The following is a 26,254-nucleotide window of genomic DNA, read 5'->3' on the forward strand; positions in this document are numbered from 1 at the left end:
GACAAAGGCACAGATCAGAGTTTAGGTTCAAATCATGGAAAGAAATGAGAAGTGGCAAAGATATTAACAGTGAGAAAATAGGGACAGATTATGAAATCTAGAATAAGCAGGCACTCTGAGGATGGAATGACAATACTAGCGAGCATCACTATTGATCCCAGATCTTAAGTTATCTTTTTTTTTTTTGCTGAGGAAGATTAGCCCTGAGCTAACATCTGTTGCTAGTCTTCTTCTTTTTGCTTGAGGAAGATTGTCCCTGAGCTAACATCTGTGTCAGTCTTCCTCTATTTTGTATATGGGACACTGCCACAGCATGGCTTGATGAGCAGTGTGTGGGTCTGCACCTGGGATCCGAACCCGTGAACCCCAGGCCACCGAGGTGGAGCACGCAAACTTAACCACTACACCACTGGGTGGCCCCTTAAATTATCATTTTTTGATAACGAATAAAAGAAAAGCTGATGTCAGCTGCTCTTCAGCACAAGGCAAGGATCCTGAGTGCTCTGTTGTTTATAGAAGAACACATTTAATTCTGGGAGTCCAGTACTAATTATTCCTGTAAGATGCAAAAGGTGAATTTACATTCTTCTTTGCCTCTAGAGATCTTTTCCTTCTTGGCCTTTATCCCTCTGTATTGAAATTCCTATTTACTCTTCTCTTTCTTTAGTATGTAAGCTTTTTGAGGGAAGCCCTGTGTCTATCCTGTTCCTCACTGCATCTGTAGCATTTACCACAATGCTTAGCTAAATGTTCAATAAATATTTTTTTAAAGAGTAATTATATTAGGCTTGCTGCATTTTCCTACTCAGGTTACTTCCTCAGCTTAAATATCACCGAAGAATAAATAGCAAGCAGGTTAAATTTCAGTAAATACATTGATTCTCAAATATTGCTTTTTTTTGAACAGAATTGTGAACTTTGATTATATAGATAAAAAATATACTTCCAAATCATTTGGAGATTTTCCTATATTATTCTGCTTGGAATCATCCCAAAGAGTCACAGTTTTTATAGTATGATGTGTTCTAGACGTTGGCAAGCATTTACTTTTCCCTACTGTTTTTGGAATAGTATAAAGGAAGCAGCTTTAGAGATCATGTAGTTTGACTTCCTCATTTTGTGGAAGAGAAAGAGGCCCTAGGAATTTTGAGTTTTACCTAAGGACACAAAGCTAATTAGTTACGGAGATAGGTTTAGAATCTGGGTCTCTGAACTCTGTGCCATTGTTTCTTTCCATTGGTTGTGTAATCTACACTTGAATATAAACTCTACATTTATGAATATTGTCTTTTTTTGTTTTTTTTTTCCTGAGGAAGATTCACCCTGTGCTAACATCTGTTGCCAATTTTCCTCTTTTTGCTTGAGGAACATTCACCCTGAGCTAACATCTGTGCCAATCTTCCTCTACTTTGTGTGTGGGTCACTGCCACAACATGGCAGTCGATGAGTAGTGTTAGGTCTGCGCCTGGGAACTGAACCCAGGCCGCCAAAGTGGAGCACGCCGAACTTAACCACTAGGCCACGGGGCTGGCCCCAATATTTTCTTTTTAGTGTTGTGAATTCTTTAAATCAGTCATTGTGTTAGAAGTATTAGACCCAGAGTATTTAATTCTTGTTTAAGGATGTGAATAATCATTTATTCTTCTTCTGATGTAGACATTGGAATTCGATACAAATACTCAGGTATCTTGATTCATTTGTTTGAAATATTCTTTAGATTGTGTATATGGAACATATTCAGTTTAATGGGAGAAAAGTATTTTGTATTTTTAACTTTGTATCTTATTATAGAGATATTCTTTCTTTCTTCTTGATTGTATAAATAATTAAGTAGAAAAGTGGAGAGAGCATTACTGAAAGACATATTTTGAAGTTGATTTAGATTTGAACTTTGCTTTAATTCTTGTTTAATTCTTGTTTTGGTGGCCTAGCACATTCTAAGAAATTGTCATCCTCTTTCTTTGTCTTTGGTTCTTGTATAAACATTTCTTTTCAAAACTGTTTTTAGAGTTTTGGCAAAGGAAGTATAGTAGTTAAAAGCACCAAAACTATGGGTCCTAATATTATTGCCAGCTTTATCAGCTATAATCTTTTTCTGTTGTATTCGAATTTTCTGTTTTCCTTGGTTTTTAGCGTTGAGTTATTCCTTAGTGACTTTAGTATATTATTACACTAAATCTCACTAGAGGATTCTTACTGATTAAAAAGATCATTTTGATTGTTTTACTAGATACTTATGAATATTCCCACCTAATTGCAAGCTGTCAACTATGAAGGTAAAAAACTGCCTTATTTAGAAATTCTTTCTTTGTACTGGTTTGTTTAGCAATACTTCCTGATGTAGTTAAATAAATGAGCCTATTTTGTAATCTGTAAGATGCTCCCGTGAGTGGTTAATAGAATGATGTTTGTACTGTGATTAATAACCCTGTCAGCTAATTATTATTTGAAATTGGTGAAGTATACCTATACTGTGTTCCAAGCTGTTTCTCCAAGATACTTAATGAAAGATGCTGGGTGTTTCTCTAACAAACACTGATTCTCATAATTGATTATTGGTTGATTAAATTTCCATAAGTTGATATTTGGTTTTGTAGGATTAACAATATGTTCTGCCTACGTATTCAAATCATAACAAGCATCTAGTTATAACCTATTTTTAATTTTGTATGGCAATGGAATAAAGGCTTCATAAGAATAAACTGAAGCCATAGGTCATGTTCTAATAGTCTGCTCGGGCTGCCATGACAAAACACCACAGACTGGGTGGCTTGAACAAAAGATATTTATTTTCTCACATTTCTGGAGCCTAGAAGTTAAAGATCAAAGTGTAGAATTGGTTTCTGGTAGAGACTTCTTCCTGGCTTGTAGACAGCTGCCTTCCATGTAGGGGTATGGTTGGGAGAGTTGGCGTTTGGGAGTCAGAAAGAGTGTCACTTCTTCTTCTTATAAGGACCCCAGCCCAATAGGATTAGGGCCCCACCCTCGTGACTTCTTTTAACATTAAGTACCTCCCTAAAGGCCCTATCTCCAAATACAGTCATGTTGAGGGTTAAGACTTCACATGAATTTGAGAGGGACACAATTCAGTCCATAACATCTATCAAACCTGATTAATGCTTTGTTTCAGAGGTTTTTTTTGGTTATTGTTTTATTTTGTTTTGTTTTTACCAGAACTAATAGGATTATTGTTTTGACAAAACAGATTTATTGTTTCTCTATTATTACCTCCTAGCAATTGTAGTGAACACAGGCCAAAGATTGGGATGGAGAAAAGCATTGAGAAAAGGGAAATGTGAAGTTACTCTCTAAGTTAGCTGTTAAATTACTGGGCAGGAACAGATTAAACTGGATGATTGAAACTGGTGAGCCACAGGACTTGTTTTATTTGGACCATATGGGTTTTAAAAATTGAATTGGTAGCGAACATTTAAAAAAATCAAGCAATTGGATGATCGCAGCATGGAATTTGTTTTCCTTTTGAGATATCAGAAGATCTGATAACACTAGGGTTTCATTCTCAAGTGGTAGAAAACTGTTGGAGCTGAGAAGAACCATGGACATGACCTCATTAGAACCTAACAATTGGGAGAAGATATTTGCAAACCATACTTCTGATAAGGGCTTAATCTCCAAAATATATAAAGAACTCATGCATCTTACCAACAAAAAAACTACCAACCCAATTAAAAAATGGGCAAAGGACCTGAACAGACATTTCTCTAAAGAAGATATACAGATGGCCAACAGACACATGAAAAGATGTTCAAAATCATTAACTATCAGGGAAATGCAAATCAAAACTACAATGAGATATCACCTCACGCCCGTCAGAATGGCTATAATTAACAAGACAGGAAACAACATGTGTTAGAGAGGATGTGGAGAGAAGGGAACTCTCATACACTGCTGGTGGGAGTGCAAACTGGTGCAGCCATTATGGAAAACAGTATGGAGATTCCTCAAAAAATCAAGGATAGAACTACCATATGATCCAGCCATCCCACTGCTGGGTATTTATCCAAAGAACTTGAAAACACCAATTTGTAAAGGTACATGCACCCATGTGTTCATTGCAGCGTTATTCACAATAGCCAAGACTTGGAAGCAACCTAAGTGCCCATCAAGGGACGAATGGATAAAGAAGCTGTGGTATATATACGCAATGGAATACTACTCAGCCATAAGAAACGATGAAATCCAGCCATTTGTGACATCATGGATGGACATTGAGGGTATAATGCAAAGTGAAATAAGTCAGAGGGAGAAGGTCAAATACCGCATGATTTCCTTCATTAAGTAGTAGATAATAACAACAATAAACAAACACATAGGGACAGAGATTGGATTGGTGGTTACCAGAGGGGAAGGGGGGAGGGAGGAGGGTGAAAGGGATAATTCGGTACATGTGTGTGGTGATGGGTTGTAATTAGTATTTTGGTGGTGAACATGATGTAATCTATGCAGAAATAGAAGTACAATGATGTACACCTGAAATTTTTACAATGTTATAAACCAATGTTACTGCAATAAACAAAAAATTAAAAAAAAAAAAAGAAGGGGTTCCTTCCAGCCCTTCTTTGTGGTTGTGTTTTTATATTTCTAATTGATAGTGTTCAGGTCCTAAACATGTTACTTTTGAATGTTCATTAAGCATTCTTAGTATAGTTAACTGTAGTTTGACATAATCCCCACCATTCTCTATTGATTCCCAACATGGAAGAAAGTATTACTTGCATTTTATCATTAGGCTTGCGTATTAATTTTCTCAAAGTAGATTTAAGAGCAATGGATATATCTCTTATATCCCTGTGTGGTTCAAAATGGTAAAACAGCAAAATACCAACCTGAATGAGTGACATGTTTCAAGAAAAACAAAAGAGAACATATTTTCTATCCACTTTTATTGATGTTTCCTACCTGGCACCTTTAGCATTCACATTTGCCATCTCTGATGTAAACCAACCAAATTAAGTCCTGTAATATCATCTAATAGTGACTGGGTACTAGAACATTTGGTCCTCCTGTTAATAAGAGATTGAATAATCTGACTGCTTTTACTCTTCTCTCTCAAGGCCTCTTGAGGTCAACTGTGAACCTTATACCTTTTATCAATCCATATTTGATTGTTAATTTTTTTAAGTGCGTTCCTTCAGGTTTATCTTTTTTAAATTTCATCTTGTGTGTATGTATTTCTTCTGTATATCAAATTTATTTCATTTTTTTCCTGTTAAAAGATGATAATTATCTCCATCATACTAGTAAATCAATTTAATATTCTAATATCTAAACATTTGTGATAACATTAAATAATAGTGATCTCAGACTAATCCTGGAGGAACTAGTCTTTAGGATATTTCTATTGATAGACAGTGATTAAATAATTTTGAAAATGTACTCTAGTCTCCAGGTACTTCAATTTTGAAAGGTGGATATAAGGGTTATAGATTTGCTTTTTGCCTAACTTCCTCAAATTGTGAAGCACAATGGTTAATATCTAGATCTTTGAAGCTGCTTGGTGAAGTAATTTATAAGTACAAAGTTGGTTGAACAGAGTCAGAGCCTGTAGTTTTCCAAAATGCTACCTGAGAGGTGTTGTTTAGGACTGTGCCTAAATGGCATAGAGTTATCAAGGCTGGTATATATGCATCCTTCCAACTCTTCTTTGTAGTGGTATTTTTGTGTGTGTGAGGGAGATTGGCTCTGAGCTAACATCTATTGCCAATCCTCATCTTTTTGCTGAGGAAGACTGGCTCTGAGCTAACATCTGTGCCCATCTTCCTCTATTTTGTATATGGGATGCTGCCACACATAGCTTGCTGAGTGGTGCATTGGTCCACGCCCAGGATTCAAACCTGTGAACCCCAAGCCACTGAAGCGGAGCACGTGAACTTAACCAGTACACCACTAGGCTGGCCCCTGTGGTGGTATTTTTATAATCCAAATTGATAGTGTTCAGGTCCTAAATGTGTTACTTTTGAATTTCATTAAGCTTTTTTAATATTGTAATACAAAAATTTTGGATTTTTTGTTTTCAAGATATCATTTCCTTTTTCTGTTTTATTACTGAAACGCAAGGTGCTACTTCTGTACAAGAACTTAACAGCATCTAATTTTTCATTTAATTGCATCTGTCAGGCCATCACTATGTGGAGAACACTGTACTAGCTGTAGTGTATGTGTGTGTTTGTGCATGAACATGAATATACATCAACTCCCAAGGAGCTTTTAATCGAAGAATATTATAAAATTCATGAAAAAAGTCTTGAGGATTTAGTATATTAAATTCTTTAATATACAAGGATAAAGATGTGTATGTGTTTGAGGGGCCAAATAAACAGCAAGAAGATTTGATTGAAAATATGTCTTTTCCAGAAACTATACATCTAACCTTTCCCTTTTTCCCTTGTATCATGCCAATTATAATATGATACTCACTGGGGCTTTTCAGTTTATTTATTTTTCTTGAGGAACTGGCAGAATTTGATGAGGTGAACGAAAGATATAGTCTATAGCTTTAGATTATAGTTTTAATATAGAAATAGAAAAAGCCATAGCATAGGCTTTCTCTTATTTTACCTAGTTTATATCAATTAATCAATTATTGACTTACTAGTAATGTTTTAGAATCATTTCCCAACTGACCTATATCTAAAGTTACTAATTGTCTAAAATAATTTTTATTACATAATGAATTGAATACATTCTCTTTTTAAAGATTCTAACAATATGGAAGTATAGAGAATAAGCTTTGAATATCTACCCTCATCTCCCTTTTTATGCCTCTCTTCTTGGTAGGCATAATCACCATAAACAGTGTGATGTTCATATTTTCAGTCCTATTTTGGTTTGATGGGCTGAGCTGCAGTTATTTTTGACAAAGATATGTATTTTTTTAATCGCTAAATATACCCGTCCCTTCCTCTTGACAGTCTTTGACATTGAGCATATCCATCTTGTGGTAGTATTTTCTTTCTTTGAGGTTCTATCACCCCGGACTCTCGAATTTTCCTCCTGCCTTTCCAACTGCTGCTTCTCAGCTTTATTTTTAGATTTTTCTTGTGTTTATCTCTTCTAAATCCTCTTCTGTTCTCTCCGTAGACACTCTCCATGTGCTATTTTGTCTATTGCTATGCTTTTAACTTCCTCTATGCTGTTGATTCTTTAATGTGCGTCTCTCATCCATATCTCTTGAGCTTTAGATCTATGTATCCAACTAGTCATCTATACTTCTATGTCTCTTAGTCCTAACAACTTCAGCATATTCCAATCTGATATTAACTTCTTAATCCCTAAATCTTTGCTTCTTCTAGGTTTCCCATTTCACAGTTTCTTAAGCTAGAACTTGTCCATCAATACTGATTCCTTCTTCTCCTTACTCCTAACCCCTAACATTTAAGTCTCAATCCCTTACCATTTTCACTTGTTTAGAATATTGTAACAGCCTCTTGACTTCCAGCCTTCAATATGTGCTCCACGCTATAGAATAGCTTAGAATATGCTTTCTCGAGAACAGTCCGATTCCCTTCCTTGTCTCTGATATTGTGGTTAGATGGGGATGGTGGCATATCACTCACCCTCACCCTGACCCTGTATTCTTCCTCAGTGCTTTGTTGTTAGTGCTGTCAAGTTGATTCCGACAACTAGTGATCCTGTGTACAGCAGAGCTGAACCCTGCGCAGTCTTTTGGGCCGTCCTCTCACCTCCTAGCACTATATCAGATAATGCTCTGGTGCTATTCCTAGGGTTTTCATGGCCAATTTTTCATAAGTGGGTGACCAGGTCCTTTTTCCTAGTCTGTCTTAGGAAGACTCGCTGAAATCTGTTCACCGTGGGTGACCCTGCTGGTATGTGACATACCAGTGGCATAGCTTTCAGTATCACAGCAACACACAGCCACCACAATATGACAACTGACATACTTCCCATTTATTTAGGTCTTATTTAATCTTTTTTTAATAGTGTTTTGTAGTTTTTTACATATTGCACTTATTTTAAAAAGTGTATTATTAAGTATTTTATTCTTTTGATGCTATTGTAAATGTGATTGCTTTTTTAACTTTATTTTTGGATTGATCATTCAAGTGTATAGAAATATAATTGATTTATGTATATTTATCTTATATACTACAACCTTGCTGAACTCTTTTATGTTATCTGCAGATAGATGCAAATATGTTTACTTCTTTCTTTTCAATGTGGATATATTTTATTTCATTTTCCTGCATAATTGCCCTGCCATGACCTCCTAATACAATGTTAGATAGAAGTAGTGAGAGCAGACATCCTTTTCTTGTTTCTGATCTTAGGGAGAAAGCATTCAGTCTTTCACCATTAAGTATGATAATAGTTGTGGGTTTGTCATAGATATCTTTTATCAGGTTGAGAAATTTCCCTTTTATTCCTAGTTTATTGAGTGCTTTTATTGTGAATGGATGTTGGATTTCATCATATGCTTTTCCTGTACCTTTTGATGTGATCATGTGGCTTTTGTCCCTAATTCTTATTCATATGGTGTATTACAGTAATTTATTATTTATTATAACCATCCTTGCATTCCTGGGATAAATCCCACTTAGTCATGCTATAAAAACCTTTTTATATGTTGCTGGATTCTGTTTGCTAGTGTTTTGTTGAATATTTTTAAAAAATCTTATTCATAAGTTATGTTCATAACCACAACCTTATACTCAATCTGGGGAAATGGCAATTAGTACTCCAGTATTGTCAGTCTGCTGTGTCTGAGGTACAGAGGCTAACCCTATCAGTAGGGGCTTGGAGGAGGAGGGAATTCCCAATATCTAAACTGCACTTGCAGGAATTGAGCCAATGCAAATCAGACCTGTGAAGATAAGAATCCTAGTGGTCTGCCCTTCCACTGAGATACCTACTATTATGATCTGTTTCTACTCACAACAATTCTGACTCCAAATGTGTGAGTAATTCACACAAAGTAATTCTCCAGTTCTCTGCAGACACCAACTAGGTGTCCCACAATTTAATTCAACTCTGAAGCTAAATATCCAGAGTTAGTGCAGATCCCACACGTTAAGGGCTCCGTCCCATAAGACTGCCTCCCACTTTGGATGCCAGTCACAAGTGGTGGGTCTCCAGGTTACTTCCACTTCTATCTGACCTGGCTCAAATTGAGAGTTCCCACGGCCCCCTCCTCGGGTTCAATAATTTGGTATAACAGCTCACAGATCTCAGGGAAATACTTTACTTACTATTACCAGTCTATTGTACAAGGATACAAATGAACAGCCAGATGAAGAGGTATATAGGGCAAGGTCATGAAGGGTCCTGAGCACAAGAGCTTCTGTCCCTATGGAGTTTAGAGTGTGTCACACTCCTGACATGTGGATGTGCTCACCAACCTGGAAGCTCATCAAATCTCATTGTTCAAGAGTTTTTATAGAGCTTAATCTCCAGTCTCTCCTTCCCCCCTTCCTAAGGGTCAATGAGTGAGGCTGAAAATTACAACTTTCTAATCACCTGCCCCATCCTGCGGCTATCTGAGGGCTCCACCCTAAGCCATCTCATTAGCATAAACTCAGGTGTGATCAGAAGAGCTTGTTATGAATAACAACACTTCTCTCACTCTGGAAATTCTTTTTTTTTTTTTATTTTCCTCCCCAAAGCCCCAGTAGGTAGTTGTATATCACACTTGCACATCCTTCTAGCTGCTGTTTGTGGGGCACTGCCTCAGCATGGCCAGACAAAGCAGTGCGTCGGTGCACGCCCGGGATCCGAACCTGGGCCACCAGTAGGGGAGCGCGCGCACTTAACCGCTAAGCCACAGGGCCGGCCCCACTCTGGAAATTCTAAGGGCTTTAGGAGCTCTGTTTCTGGAATCAGGGGCAAAGACCACATATCTTTCTTATTATGCCACAATACTATATCCAGTAATGTGCCACATAACAACGTTTCTGCCAATGATGGACCACGTATACAATGGTAGTCCGGTAAGATTAGTACCATATAGCCTAGGTGTGTAGTAAGCTATCTTATCTAGGTTTGTGTAAGTACACTCTGTGATGTTCACACAGTGACAAAATCACCTAATGACACATTTCTCAAAATGTATCCCCATTGTTAAATGGCATATGACTACTTTGTGAACTAGGGGAAGAGAGAGCTCTGTCTTCTTGGCAGTACTCTTCTGGAATGAGGAGCGGTGCTTTGGACACACAGGGTGGGAGGGTAAGAGTCAATGTTATCTCAAGTGCCACAGACTTTTGCTGTTCTTAGTGAGATTTCATAGAGTTTCTTGAATAAATGTTTCTTCATTTTCTGAATGGTCTTCTTTCTGAATTTCTAGAGACTTTAATTATTTTTTTTAAATAATTTTCAGCAGTCATAGGTATTTCATTGAAGAGCAGTTCTGCAGAGCTACTCATGCCATCATTCTGGAAGTAGAACCTCTATGAAGTCCCTCCTTTGTTTTTTTTAATTTTATTTATTTATTTTTTCCCCCAAAGCCCCAGTAGATAGTTGTATGTCATAGCTGCACATCCCTCCAGTTGCTGTATGTGGGATGCGGCCTCAGCGTGGCCGGAGAAGCGGTGCGTCGGTGCGCGCCCGGGATCCGAACCCGGGCCGCCAGTAGCGGAGTGCGTGCACTTAACCGCTAAGCCACAGGGCTGGCCCCCTCCTTTGTTTTTGATGAGAGTTTATATTAATAAATGTGATCCAAGTTTTGCTTTACAAGCATGATTTCCCTTCACCCGACACATTCACATATTATACGTTAGTCATCTTACAATGTTATTGTGTAATTTTTTTTGTGAGGAAGATTGGCCCTGAGCTAACATCTGCCAATCCTCCTCTTTTTGCTGAGGAAGACTGGCCCTGGGCTAACATCTGAGCCTCTTTCTCCACTTTATATGGGATGCTGCCACAGCATGGCTTGCCAAGCAGTGCATTGGTGTGCGCCCGGCATCTGAACCAGTGAACCCCGGGCCACCGCAGTAGAGCGCGCACACTTAACCACTTGCGCCAGTGGGCTGGCCCCTTGTATAATTTTTTTTGTTACCACACAAAGGGCGCAATCTACTCGCCACAAGACAAAAGCCAATTGTCAAGAGGAAAGATAGTGACAGAGAAAGGGCATTTTATTACAGCTTGCTAGCAAGAGGGAAGATGGCTGACTTTTGTCCAAAAGAACCATCTTAAGGGGCAAAAAATCTTACAGCAGTTATATAGGCCATAGGGCTATAGGGGAGGGGGTTAGGAATGTTGACCCTCTGGTGTTACAGATTGGGAGTCGCCACACTAGATCTTTCAGTTTTCATTGATGATGGCTATCAGCATAGACTGTCTGTTCAAGGGTCATCACATTTCTAAGGAACTCAAAAGAACAGAATTATCGTCTTATTGCAGCTGGGAGGTACGTGCACAAGCAGGGGTTGTAAAATCTACAGAGCAGTTAGATCTCCTGGAGGGTACATATCTAGCTGGGTTAGTCAGAGGTCATTCAAAGTTACAGTAGGGTTTCTTTTCTGCAATATGGCTTCCCTTACGTCAACCTTGTCTTGAGCTGGTATCATTTTCATGATTTGACTAATGATGATATTTGTTCTATGTCACAGAGGTACCGTCTGTTAGACAGACCTTTTGACCAAAGGAACTGTGCCTCTTTTTCAGCTCTAGGAATGTTTGAAAGCTGATGTATATGGGGAGCCCCCAGTCTAGGGGCCATATCCCAGTCCCACTCCATCATAGGCTAAATTATTCTATCACAGCTACTTTTAATATACTGTGACATGTCCTGAGAACTTCCTAGACTTCTGGAGGCCTAGAACTTTCTTGCTTACAGACAAGTGCTATTCAGGGAAATTGTTCCTTAGCTTAAACTAATCTTCCCTTCTAGTCCACTGCTTCCCTTATTTTGCTTTTTATTGAGGTGAAAACCTTTTAGATGATGTAAAATCAACTAGAGTTTGGAGGGTAGCCTTACTTGGAAGGTCCTAAGACCTGACTGAAATCCTGTTATATTGAAGGTGGAAGAAAGATTTCTTTTCTCATCCCTGCTTTAAATATCTAAATAATAAAGATGGTGAGGTTAGAGTTTGTGAAAAAAGAGAGTTTCTTTGATTAAATTTCCTAGTCTTTTAAATGTGGGCAAATGCTGACTTTACCTCTCTCATACTATAGAGAATCTCTGTCTCTACTTGATAAGCTGGACTCCTGGGTATATGCGTTTTTGGGAACCAAAACTAGGAATTTTATCTTTTTTTTATCTCTTAAATAAAACTCCCTTTTATAATAAATCTCTAGTTCTGTTCTAGGGTGTATTTGATTTTTTTCAAATACTTGGACTAGACTGCCTTATGTATCAAATTAAGGGATTAATTGTGTTACCATTGGAAGTTGAGTAGGCCAAACTTTTCTGTAGTATTACCTTTCCAAAGATAATAGAGTATACCAAATATTTTATAAAAATCTAAGAAAATCATGGCTTAAATTTTGTACCAACTTTGATATAAACCGTTATGCAAATTAAAACATATTTTAAAATTTTGCTTAAGTTTGTTAGTTATTGTCTATATTTTGTTCAAATTATCATGACTTTTTTTTCCCTTATGTTTTGAAATGTTACTGTTTTCTAGATTTTTTAAATTAGATGTAAACGTCATTTTTTTAGACTAAACTTCAGTGGCTCTGTGAGGAACTGAGAGAGAGAGAAAACAGAGAGAAAAGTCTGCGGCACCAGCTGATGCTGTGCAGACAACAACTCAAGAATATGACCGAAAACAAGGAATGTGAGCTCCAATGTCTCTTTGAACAGATAGAAAGGCAGGAGCAGCTTCTGGAAGAAATACATCGGGAGAAGAGAGGTGTGTTAGCTGCTCTTACTCTTATTTTTTTTGTTTATATTCATGGAATCCTACGATTGGAAAAAAACCTATTTCTCTTGCCCCAGTTCAGATTATTTCCAAATCTGTCTCCTTTCCTTGTCTCTTGTCTTTTTGTCTTTCTTCATTTCTGTGTCCAGAAGAGAAAACTGTGCCACCCTGAGAGTTTTTCTTTCAGCGCTGTATCCCTGCTGTGCACATTTGTGTCTCTTGGCCATTTGCAAATTTTAATTTGCAAGACGTGTTTGTTCTTCCCTGGTAAAATGCCAAAATTTATATTTTACTTCAGTAAAATATCCATTAGTTCATTCAACAAATATTTATTTTATGCCTATTTTGTCTTAGGCACTGTTACAGGTGCTGAAGATACATCAGTGGATAAAGCGGAAAAGAATCCTGCTCTTGTTTAGCTTACATTACATTGAGTGGGGTGACAGAAACTAAATGTGATAAATAGGTGAATTATATTAGAAGGTTATAAGCACAATGGTGAAAACAATAAAGTAAGAGAAGGAGAGTTTGGGAGAGCAGGGGGCACGGTTTAATGTGTAGGCAATACTTAACTTTAAAAGTTAGATAAGAGACTTGGAAAACTACTTTTCTGTTTGGTTCTACTAGAGATACATCATGATGGGAAGAAGAAAAACAGCATTATGTATTGAATCCTATATGTAAATTATGTTGTGTTAGCTTTAGACCTTTTCTTTATTGGTGAACTTTATTAATTTAAGAACCAGAAAGAGGCTTAATACAGTGTCCCAATAAGAAAAACTAAACATTAACATATAGTAATCCTTTTTAAAATAAATTTTTTAGTTTTAATTTTAGTTATCAGCATTATTCTCTCCACATGTATCACTTAAAAATCGTTTATTACAATAGTGTAGTGATTCTCAATTTTTTTTTTTTCAGGACCACTTTACATTCTTAAAAGCTCTTTGAGTTCTCAAAAATTTTATTAATGTGCGTTATGTGTATCAAAACTTACCATATTAAAAATTAAAACTAAGAATTTAAAAAATATTTATTCCTTAAAAATAATAATTATAAACCCATTACATATTAAAATAAAAATTAATGAAATATAACTCTTTTCCAAGACAAAATTGTTTTGCACTTTTGTAAATCTCTTTAATTGCTGTCATAAAAGAAAACAGCTGCATTTTCATTTTTGCTTCTGCATTTAATCTATTATATTACATGTCATGTAACCTCTGGAAAAACTACTTTATATTTATGAGAAATTGAGTGTGAAAAGGCAAATAATGTCTTAGTATTATAATTAAGGTGTCTTGGATTATCCCCAAACCACCCTTTGAGCATAGCTGCCCTAGTGCAGTTGAAAGATGTAAACTGTGCCAATAGTAAAAGTCAGAGGATGCCCTTGTAGTCTTTTAAATAGCAATACAATAGTATCTAATTATGGAACTTAGAGCTAAAACACCATAATGGTCTCTGTACATGTTATGGACTATTCACTAATTAACACTAGATTACAGCCCAGTTTTCCTTTTGGTAAACGTTATCAATATTGTCATCATTTCTGTATATAATTTCTTTGTATAAGGATTAAGGCGATAGTATATTATAAATGCATAAAGCTGTCAGTGGGGAGAAATCCAAAAGAACAAAGTGTTTGTGCACCTAGATAATTATATGCAAATGCCCAGCTTTTTCATAAAAGCTTCAGAAGGTAAGCCTATAAAGTTTGTAGTCTCTCAAGGTGATTGCTTTTATTTACTTTTTGAATTTAATGAAAATTTGTTGCTTGTTTTGTATCTATAGAGCATTTGAATTCTTTTATACGTCTTAGAGTCCGCTTGTCAATCACCCTAGAATCAAAGTGTTTTGATAGCATTGTGTTGAATGTATAGGTTAATTTGTGGAGAATGCACATCTTAATATTGAATCTTCCAATCCATGGATATGGTATATCTATCCATTTATTTAGGTCATCTTTAACTTTTCTTATGGAAGTTTTGCAATTTTCAGCAAACAGATCTTGAACATCTTTTTGAAATTTATTCCTAATTTTTTTCTGATTTATCGTGTTATATTAAATGACTTTGAAATTTGAATTTCCAACATTCTTTTCTAGTATGTAGAAATACAATTGATTTTGTTTGTATATTAACCTTGTGTTCTGCAACCTTATTTATTAGTTCTAGTAGCTTTTTGTTGTTGTTTTTGATTCCTTAGCACTTAGAGTTTTCCTTGTATGTGATCACATCATCTGCAAATAAGGACAGTTTTGCTTCTCCGTTTTTCTTGTCTTAATCAACTAGTTGGGACCTCCAGTACATATTATACTAACTTTGCATTCCTGGGATAAATTCCACTTTGTCAAAATGTATTTTTCCTTTTATATATGGCTAGATTTGATTTATTAATAGTTTAAGAATTTTTGCATCTATGTTCATGAGGAATATTGGTCTGTAGGTTCTTTTCTTATAATGTCTTTATCTAATTTGAATGTTAGTACAGCAGTGACCTCTTAAAATAAGTTGAGTTGTGTTTTCCCTTTTATTTTTTGGAAGCATTTGCATAAAGTTTCTATTATTTCTTTTAAAATGTATGATAGAATTTGTCAACGAATCCTCCTGGGCCTATAGTTTTAATTTGGGGAAGGTTTTTAATTTCAGACTCTAAATTTTTTAATAGATATATGGCTATTCAGAATTTCTATTTCTTCTTGGGTCAGTTATATTAGTGTATGCCTTTCAAGATATTTGTCCATTTCATCTATGTTGTCAAGTTTCTTGGCATAATTTTTTTCATAATATCTCCTTTTTTAATCATTTTTATTTTTATAAGATCTGTACTGATATCTCCTATTATATTCCTGATATTGGTAATTTGTTTTCTCTCTTTTGTTCTCTATAAGTCTTGCTAAGGGTTCTATTACTTTTATTAATATTTTTAAAGAAATAACTTTAATTTTTTTCTATTGTTTGTCTTTTTTATATCTTATTCATCTCTACTCTTATTTTTATTTCCTTCCTTATACTATAGTTACTTTGTGTGTCATTTGCTCTTTTTCTGGCTTCTTAAGTTGGAAGCTTTATTTTAATACCTTTCTTTCCAAATACAGGCATTTTAAATTATAAATTTCCATCTTAGCAATACTTTAAGTGCATTCCATAAATTTTGCTATGTTGTGTCTTAGTTATCATTTGGTTGGAAGAAAAAATATTTCCCTTTGATTTATTCTTTGATCCATGAGTTTTTAAGAAGTGTATTGCTTAATTTCTCATTATATGAAGAGTTTTCTAGATATTTTATTGTTGATTTCCAACTTAATACCCTTGTGGTCATGGAACATACTCTCCATGATTTTGATCCTTTGAAATTTATTGAGACTTATTTTATGGCCTCCTGATCTATCCTGGTGAATTTTCCAAGTGCACTTGAAAATAAGTTATGTTCTTCATTCGTTGTGAAATGTTCTATAAATGTCACTTATCCTAAATTGTTGCACAGTGTTATATGTCCCTGGTGATTTCTGTATCCCTGCTGATTTAGTCTACTTCTATAAGTAACTGATAGAGGATTGTTAAAATATCCAACTACTAATTTGAGGTTTTTTCTGTGCATGTGTCATTTTTTTTTTTGCTTTATATATTTTGAAACTGTGTTATTAGAGCTTATCTTAATATTGATTGTGTATCTTATGCATTGATTGAATGCATCCATTTAGGAGCCTATTGTAATAGTCTCAATAAAAGCAAAAGAGGAACTGAAGAAGGACATTAGTAGCGGCAACAAATACAAAAGGTATTGTGGAGGACTTGGTGAAAGATTGGACAGGGCTGGCCCCGTGGCTTAGCGGTTAAGCGCGCGCGCTCCGCTACTGGCGGTCCGGGTTCGGATCCCGGGCGCGCACCAACGCACCGCTTCTCCGGCCATGCTGAGGCCATGTCCCACATACAGCAACTAGAAGGATGTGCAACTATGACATACAACTATCTACTGGGGCTTTGGGGAAAAAAATAAATAAATAAAATTAAAAAAAAAAAAAAAAAAAAAGATTGGACAGTGTAAGTGAGAAAGAAGGAAGACTCACAGGAGACTCTATTGTCTCAGTGGTTTTGCCATTGGGAAGAATAGGAAAGTCAGGGGCTGGGGCTGATTTGGTGGGAGAGAAGAGGGGTCCCATTTTTTACCTATTTCTTAAAATTGCAAATTAAACAAAAAGGTCTTGGGAAGACCCAAACTTTTGTAACAGAGAAATGATATGGTAATCTTTTGCCTTACATGTGTAAGATGTTGTATTAGCTGTCTCATGATTCAGAAATAATGAGAACTTTTATATAAATAATGAAGACCAAGCAAAGACTATTAGAATTGGAGACTCATAAACATGTGTATTAGGAGGTAGGATGAAATAAATACGTTCACATGTTCCTGGAGAAAAGGGGAGTATTGATTACTTCTGTTGAGGCCCATATGGGGAGGTTTTCAGCAGGACATGTCATTTGATTTATTTATTTTTTTTTTTTTAATTTTTTATTTATTTTTTTTCCCCCAAAGCCCCAGTAGACAGTTGTATGTCATAGCTGCACATCCTTCTAGTTGCTGTATGTGGGACGCGGCCTCAGCATGGCCGGGGAAGCGGTGCGTCTGTGCTCGCCCGGGATCGAACCCGGGCCGCCAGCAGCAGAGCGCGCGCACTCAACCGCTAAGCCACGGGGCTGGCCCATGTCATTTGATTTAGATCTTGAAGAATGCAGTGAGATTTCCATGAGATGGAGAGGAGGAAGAGATTCTTTACAGGATTTATCTGCCTAATGATCTCTTCTTGCCTACTCCAGCATTTGTTTGCAATGGTATATATAGAAGAGGTGAAGGGCAGCAAAACTGATGATTAGATTTAGATATTTCTGAAGTATCAAAGTCAATTGTTGTAGAAGTTTGTATTTGATTTCTTCATCATATTAGAACCTTAACTGTTAGGTAGAACAAGGTTAACCTATCTATAAGTGAAACATGACAGAGAAACTTCCTATTTGCTGGAATTACTGCCATTCTTTGCATGCATATTTTTAATTTGATTTAATGTGATGTTAACTGACATGTGCCAGGTTAACCAAGGCCCGTGTACAAGGAGTTTCTGTCAGTGAGTGCTGCCAGATCTGTAGTTCTGAGTTATCTTATGCTTGCTGTGCTATTCTGGGCCTGTGGGTTTGACCTGGAGTGTTCCAAAGGGAGAGGAAATCTATTAAAGCATTAATATCAATGACCTCTTAGAAATTTAGTAGTTATTAACTGAGAAATTCTTCGTTGTTGTGAGTAGCAATGAAGACAAGAGTAAAGAGATGTAAACTGCAGCTGAGGGCATTCAGGTATGAGACTATTTTAACTTGTCTAAGTAGTTATTTTTAATAATTTCTTAATAAACTGACTGCTGCCTGCCCTCTGAATATTCTGGTAATCCACTGCTCTTGTATGTGCCAGTATTCCTCTATAAGAATTGAAACTATGAGGTTTACTAAAGTCTAAAATTTATGTGGAAGCTGGAAGAATTCCTCTTTTCAAAGATCTTCAGAAGGAGGGGCATCTGTATAGTGTGATATAGTTGCATTCTTTCTAGAAATTCTAATGATTATGAACAAATATAGCAGGCAATTTTCTCATTTTTCCTTAAGCAGAAATTATGAACTCTTATTTAAACAAGGGACCTGTGTTGCTTCCCAGGCACTCTGAATGTGACTATGACTATTTAGTGTTTGTTTCTGGAGTAATTAGAAATTGACATGGCCTCTGAAATTCCTTTCACTTAAATATAAAATTTGATTTTCTTACCCAATTTCCAGTTCTGGGTGGGCACACATTTTTCTTTGTTGAATTAGGTGAGATCTGCACCAATTCCCTACTACGCTGATGCTATGATAAATACAATGCACAGAAAGACAGTAATTCTCAGCAGCATGCACTGTAGATTCCGACTCCCTGAATCCATCCCTTCCTGTTGTATATCACATATTGGGAATGGACATGTAAGGATGAAATAAGCCATTGTCAAGGCCTCTTTGTTATGGAGTTAACTTTTCTGAATAAAAGGGAAAGTACTAATTGGTGGTGGAAAAAAGGAAACAGTCCTCCAGCCACTTCAGAAAGTACTAGTTTTGTAGCCGAGGACTAATTGCACTGGTTGGTTGTTTGTTTTGGGTTAGCATCTGTACCTTAGCAAAGAAGTAGGCAGTGAGGAAAAGATGCATCATAGCCCTACGTTTTTTTTTTTCTTTCAGTTCAGCAGTTTTAACTCTTACCTTAGCAATGACTGTGGGTGTGGCAAGCATTCAGAGGACTGTCCTGGCCCAAAAATATCTTCTTTCTTTCTTTCTTTTTGTGAGGAAGATTGGCCCTGAGCTAACATCTATTGCTAATCTTCCTCTTTTTTGCTTGAGGAAGATTGTCCCTGAGCTAACATCTGTGCCAGTCTTCCCCTAATTTTTGTATGTGCGATGCCGCCTCAGCATGGCTTGACAAGTGGTGTGTAGGTCCGTGCCTGGGATCCAAACTTGTGAACCCCAGGCTGCTGAAGCAGAGTCTGTGAACCTAACCACTATGCCACTGGGCCAGCCCCAGAAATTTCTTATTTCTTGCCTCAATGAGTTTTGGGAAGACACACAATTGAGAAATGTGTTTAGTTGAATGTATCCACTAGAACAGAGATTCTGTGAAGGTAGTGATTTTTTTGTTTTGATTTGTTCAGTGCTATATCCCCAGTGCCTAGAAGGGATCTGGCACGACATTAGATATGTCAAATATTTGTTGAATAAGTAAGTGAATAAGTGAATGAATGAAAGAACATTATAGGGACACAGTTAATAGAGGGGCCATAATATTTATCTTTAGTGAAAAAAATCACAGTAAACTCTGCGTAACCAAAAGACAGATCAGCAAACATTTCGCAGAAGTTGATTAAGTAATTCAGCCAGAGTGGTTTATATTTTGTTTATGACACTCTGGGATTAGGTAACAATATTTGTCTTTCCTAGTATTTTAGTTATGTGTTACATTTTACAGAAAAAGTATTTAAACCATTTATATTTTTATTGATTTCATGACAGTATTCTCAAGAACTCCCTGATTTATTTGGGACTGCTATAACATTGTTAGTAATTCTAGCCCCATTTTGTGCTATGATTTGAGTTAGCTCTCTAGTACAACATGAAAATTTTTTTTTAAATATCTGAATATCAAAAAAGTAAGGAATATTAAAACTATGTGTATGTCTAACATAGTTTCAGTCCTTAATTGTAGAATGAATATAACTTTTAGAGCATTATTTTCTGTTTGCTACTGATCATACACAAGCTTAAGCTTGATTATAAATGTTGAGTAGAAGGATCCAGAAATGGGAGAGGTTGAACAGGTGAAGGAAATGTTAATCGATATAGCAGGATCCCACAAGATATGAGAATGGATGAGGTCAGAGGTAAAGTTGGAGAAATGAATCTTGAAAGAACAAGGACAAAAAGAGTTAGGCATTTATTCTTCCATTACCTTTTTAGCACTTTGAATACACTACTATTTTTGGCAGTTTCACATCAAAATATTTTGTGTGGTCATTTCCTTATTTTGACTGTTAGCTTCTCTACATCTGTAATTGGGTTTAATTCATCTTTGCCTTGTGTATGCTCAATACCTGTTTGAGAAAAAGGTGGAAGGAATGGGAGGTAGCTACTGGATTGGCCATGTAAGACTTTGAGAGACCTGTTTTAGTAGAAGCTTTGTGAGTTTTAAGCCAGATTGTAGAACATTTCTCATGACTATATTGTTTGCAAGCTGCTTCCAAAGGATAACACTTATCATGTGATATCCAAGGGATCTAGTGAGCTTAGGGATGAATCTGGTATATTATACGTTCATTATTCTGGCCTTATAGATGACTCTGAGGATGAGTATTTTTACTGTCTAATAGTGATATGATGCAGTTTTTTTTCAGTGTTCTAAAATTGCTGTGCTATTTACGGAATTGACTCTAAAAAACACTGTACATTTCCAAGGGTTCTCATCTACCTGATTGTCCCCACCACTGGTGATCTCAACTTTTAAAGGGTTTTTCCTTTGGTTTCACTGTTCCTAGTGTTCTGAGCAACTCCTTTCAGCTGATTTCTCTGTTTTTTCTTGCTTTTCCTCTGAATCTCTGTACCACTTCTGCAGCTGGTGGATGGCCAAACAGAGGATACCTTCTTAGAATTCATTTGTGGAACAGAAACAAGGGAGGGACTTGTGAACTACAGGCATCCCTCCTAACATGTAGTCTATACGTGGGATTGCATCATTTATGTTTTGTGTGTACATTATTTATTTACTGATTTAGTTTTCCCAGCAATCATCCATTCATCTATTACTTATTCTCCACATCATTTTAAGTAGTTTTTTGGTTTGTCTCATTAAAAAAATATTTAACAATCGTGGCACTTATGGAAATACTAGATTGTTGTCTAGAACCAATTTTTTCTATTACATATTAGAGTGTAATTATTGGTTTAGGGGATGATCTCTAAGTGTAATATGATTACTTTATTTGGATTCTGGTTAATTTTTTAAAGTATGTTTAGCATGTTATTTTACATTGTCACTAGTTCAAAAGTTCAGTGATGTTGATCTTTAGAGGTAATGAAAGATTATTTTAATTGATAGATTAAGGACATTATTTAAACTCATTAAACTATTATTTTGTTTAATATGAAATTACATTTTCCCTCATAGTTTCAGGCTCTCTTCATAATTGTTTTCAAAAGCTACAGTAGTTTTTTGTTTTTAATTATGTCCACTATTTGAGCCAAATCAGAATTTTGTTTTAATCTTAATCTGTGTTTTTGCTTATATATGTTTCATTACAGTAATTTTGTTTCTCATGTGTTTTATGTTATGATTTGAAACCCAGCCCAGGTCAACAGGGATTGAAGTTAAGCCCCATTGGTTAAATATTCCTAAGACCAGCATTAAATAAATTTTAACATGCCTGGAGCTCCTGATACACAGACCTGTGTAGGTGTCAACTTCCTTTGAATATGTAATCGACATTCATACTGTTAGTGAATAGACTGGCAATGGAAAGTTATGGTTAATTATTCTTTAGTTAGCTGTAAGTATCTCTGCCTGCCCTCCTCTCTGTGTAATGGGCCTAATGCTTATGCTACTTATATTGGCGAAACTTAATTTTAGAGACAAAACCATTTTCAATATCTCCAGTAACATACTCAATTGACAACAGTTAAGTATTAATTGAATGGAGAGTTCAGATATTTAAAGTTTACATTTTTTCTCTTCTAAATTATAGGATACGTGCATGTGTGTGTATTCTGGGAAATCTAGAAATGTTAAGTATATTATGTGAATCAATTCTTAGATTTTCTTTTTTTAGCCTCTTATAGATTGTATGGTTTTCTGCTGTTTCAGAGTGCAACAAAGCTGGTCTACTTGAATTTAAATCAGAAATTCACTCAGGGAGAAAAATAAGATAAAGTTGCATGTGCTAAAATAGATTTGATGTGAGTTTTTAGGTCAGCAAGTAGCTTTCATTAAATTCAAAGCATATCTTTGCTATATTTGAGTTCTTTTGAGTTATATCTTTTCTGTTTTGTTTTGTACATATAGTTATCAATTGTGGTAGGCAGAATAATGCCAGCCCGCCTCCACCAAAGATGTCCACATCCTAATCCTCAGAACCTGTTAATATGTTACATTACATGGCAAAAGAGATTTTGTAGTTATGATTAAATTAACGGCTTTGAGATAGGGAGATTATTCTGGATTATCCATCTGTTTGGGCCCTGTGTAATCATAAGGGTTCTTAAAAGTGAAAGAGGAAACAGAAAAGGAAGTCAGAGTGATTCAATATAATTCACACTGATTCGAAGTGATTCGAACTTACCATTGATAGCCTTGAAGATGGAGAAAGAAAGCCACAAGCCAAGGAATGTGGATAGCCTCTAAGAAGTTGGAAAAGGCAAGGAAATTGGATACATTCCAAGACCCCCAGTGGTATCCTGAAACCACAGAGAATATCAAACCCTATATATAGTTTTTCCTATACATATATACCTATGATAAAGTTTAATTTATAAATTAGGCACAGTAAGAGATTAGTGGTTCTTTGGGGCCATTACTAAGTAAAATAAGGGTTACTTGAACACAAGCACTGCAATACCACAACAGTGGATCTGATAACCGAGACGGCCACTAAGTGACTAACGGGAAGTTAGCATATACAGCATGGATATGCTGGACAAGGGGATGATTCATGTCGCAGGTGGGATGGCGCAGAATGGCTAGAGATTTCATCATGCTACTCAGAATGGCATACAATTTAAAACTTATAAATTGTTTATTTCTGTAATTTTCCATATAATATTTTGGGACCACAGTTGACCTTGGGTAACTGAAACCACAGAAAGTGAAACCATGGATAAGAGGAGACTAGTATTGTAAATAGGTGCAGCATCCATAGAAAACTAGTATACCAATAAAATCATGAAGTTAGAGATTTGTAATAGTTTCTCTGCTACTTGATTCTCTGTATATTGAATAATTCTCCGGCCTGCTTGAACCTCTTTGAAAACGTGTGCCCATCTTTGGAATTGGTCAGAAAATTAGGAATATACATATATTACTTTCAGTCTAGTCTAGTAAAATTAACTTTGAAATGCACTGACACAGTTCTTAAAATGTGTGAAGTGTGGTAAAACCTGGAATGAGTTATTATGATTTATTACTTAATTTAGCTCTGAATTATCTTATGCCTAAGAGGGATACATGTTGGGTCACATGATTCTTATCATCTTAGTTAAAGAGAACATGGAAACTCCTAGTGAGAAACAAACTTATTCTGAAAACTAACTTCAAGAGGAATGTATATATTGATCTTTCTACAAGCAATGTAACAAATAGCATCTCCAGTTATTGTTTAGATAGTAATAAGAGCTAACATTTATTGCTATGTGTCAAATTCTATTTAAGTGCTTTAAGCAATTTATTATTTCATCAGGCCCCAAATAGGTACTATCATCCAGCTTTCAAAAAACAAAAACAAACAGGGTTTCATTTTTTAGTAGAAATACTGCAAAGTAACTGTGAACACGTTATGAGTTTTGTTGTCCCTAGGCACTTTTGCCTTCATGGGCCCCTTCCTCCATAAAAAAATTAAATTTTTGACTATGGTGGTATGAAGATGAATATAATCCAGGCTGGCTTTATCATATATTCATTATTATATTCATGTTTTCTTCTGGTTTTATAATAAATTACAATGAAAACATTTTCATTGGCCGTAGACACTGTGCCTCCTGTGCTTAATGGAGAAGTTGGCCTTGGATGTAAGAGTATAGACTATGCTGTAAGATCATATGGGGGATCCAACTTCATGCAGTAGGGAGTGAGGGAGACGTGGCTCACTTAGAAAGTGATACATATGCGGAACCTAAGTCTGAGTAGGCATTAGCCAGGCAAAGAGTGGTGGCAGAGTTGCCCCAGCTGTTCCCAGAGGGAACAGTGTTTGTGAAGGGCTGAAGTGGGAAAGAGCTTGGCTGAAGCATGTTGAGATAAGGAAATTCAAGTGTAAACACAAAGATTGTGGCTGACCTAATGATATACACTAATTGATTTAATGAAATTATCTCTCTTGCTGCAGTGGACTCAATTTTCAGATGACTGGTGTACCTTTGGTAGATATTAAACTTCAATTTATGGTTGAATTCTTGACTAAGTATTTGAAGTTTGATTATTCTTTATTGTTGATTAAGTTGGGATCCAGAATGCTTTAGATGCCAGATGTGGTTGTGAGAATAAACATATGCATGTCATGAAATTTAAAATGGAAATATTTTTAAATAGTGAAATGGCAACATATTGTATATAAAGCTTATATTGTCTTATAGCTATGAAATTTTAATTTGAAACTCCAAGGAAAATTTTCTTAATTTATTAATTTGCAAGCTTTCCTGAGAGCATTTAAAACCTATCCTTATACTTATGATTTGAAAGAAAGGTTACTTTCTCTCACTTTCTTGTTCCCTGCAACTAATGACTTTACAAAGTTTTCCCTGGTCATTTCTTGGACATCTACTCCTCTTTCTCTATTTAGACTACCTCTGTCTTATTTAGCTCTTTATTACTTCATATCTTCAAGGGTTGCAGAAGCTTTCTTATTTGCAAGATCTTCTTTACCTCTAGTCTCTGCCTTCTTCTTGGCTGGTCTTCGCCTATGAGCCTGCCAGAGCCCCCATGACAGATGACTTTCCCAAGCAGGCACACTCCATTCCCTGGGCCCCAGCTATCCTCCATCCATTTCTCTGCTATTTAATAAAGTATTTGGTAAAGGTGACATCTTTTAGAAATAACCTTGAATATGCTCAGATTAATACAAAAAAGTAAATCATTCTCAAACTTTGGTTTCATATTTTTTATAATAAATTACTTGCAACACACCCCACAATTGACCTCCACCCAATAGCGTTTCTTTGGAGAAAACACACATGTGCACGCGCACACAACTGCTGTTCTAATCAGTTCTGCCAGATGAATCTTCATTAAACACAGCTTTAAGCCCCTGACTCCGCAGCTCAGAAACCTTCAGTGTCTTTCTCACTGCTTTGCGAATAAAGTTTGTACTCTTACAGGAGCCCCACCGTTTTCCCCTCTCTTCCTATGAAAACGCTACCCTTGTTATCACCAGTGCTAGCAGACATTTTTCCTTTCACGACCCCATTACTGTTAAAACTTTAGGAGATAATTACATGGCATTTTCCATTTACTGCTTTTTCCTCTAGGTATCTGCTTGTATACCTTTTTATATTAAGTTTGAATCTCTTGTTTCATAGACCCTTGTTTTCCCATTGCCTCTGTCACCATGTTTTATATTTAAGCGGGAAATAAACATACTTACTGGAAGTTTGGGTAGGTGGGCAGGTGGATGGATGGATAGATGGGTAAATAGATAGCACAGATTTAGCCTCCTGCCTCTTTATCCCATTTACTATGGTGTCATCATCCGAAGCCATACCTGCTTACTATAGCTACACTAGACACTTAGGTCTGTTGTACTAATCAAAAAGGAAACAAACATCAATATTGATTTATTCTTATTTCTGCTTCTTCAAGACACAGGTACAAATATGAAGTATTAACTCAGAATTACCCCACCAAACTATTCTGATGATGTCTTTTATTAGCTAAGCTGTTTTCACTTTATCTTTTGAAACTAGGATACTTGGCAATAAGAGAATCCTTCTCCTATTTATCTTTCCAGAGTAAAGTCCTTCAAGTACTTCCTAATTGTATTTAGAAAGACTTCGATACACACATTCTTCTTCCTTGATTAGACGAACAGTTCATCACATCAACCATGAGAGATTACAGATTTGCTTTATTTCCTATTGAGACGC

The 26,254-nt window shown here is 36.1% G+C and overlaps 1 protein-coding gene across 11 annotated transcripts in view; it reads left to right on the top strand.

Annotated features, from left to right (window-relative positions):
* The window catches only part of CEP128 (centrosomal protein 128), a 405,817-nt gene that overhangs the window by 172,025 nt on the left and 207,538 nt on the right, over nucleotides 1-26,254 (top strand). For all 11 annotated transcript variants that reach the window (XM_087448103.1, XM_087448098.1, XM_087448101.1 and 8 more), the window contains one exon: nucleotides 12,647-12,839. In XM_087448103.1, coding sequence (XP_087304229.1) covers nucleotides 12,647-12,839 — 193 coding nt within the window. The remainder of the gene's footprint in view (nucleotides 1-12,646; nucleotides 12,840-26,254) is intronic.

Source organism: Ceratotherium simum, chromosome 24 (genome assembly GCF_057802395.1).
Source record: "Ceratotherium simum simum isolate JZ-2026a chromosome 24, ASM5780239v1, whole genome shotgun sequence".
In the NCBI taxonomy this organism is placed as follows: Eukaryota; Metazoa; Chordata; class Mammalia; order Perissodactyla; family Rhinocerotidae; genus Ceratotherium; species Ceratotherium simum.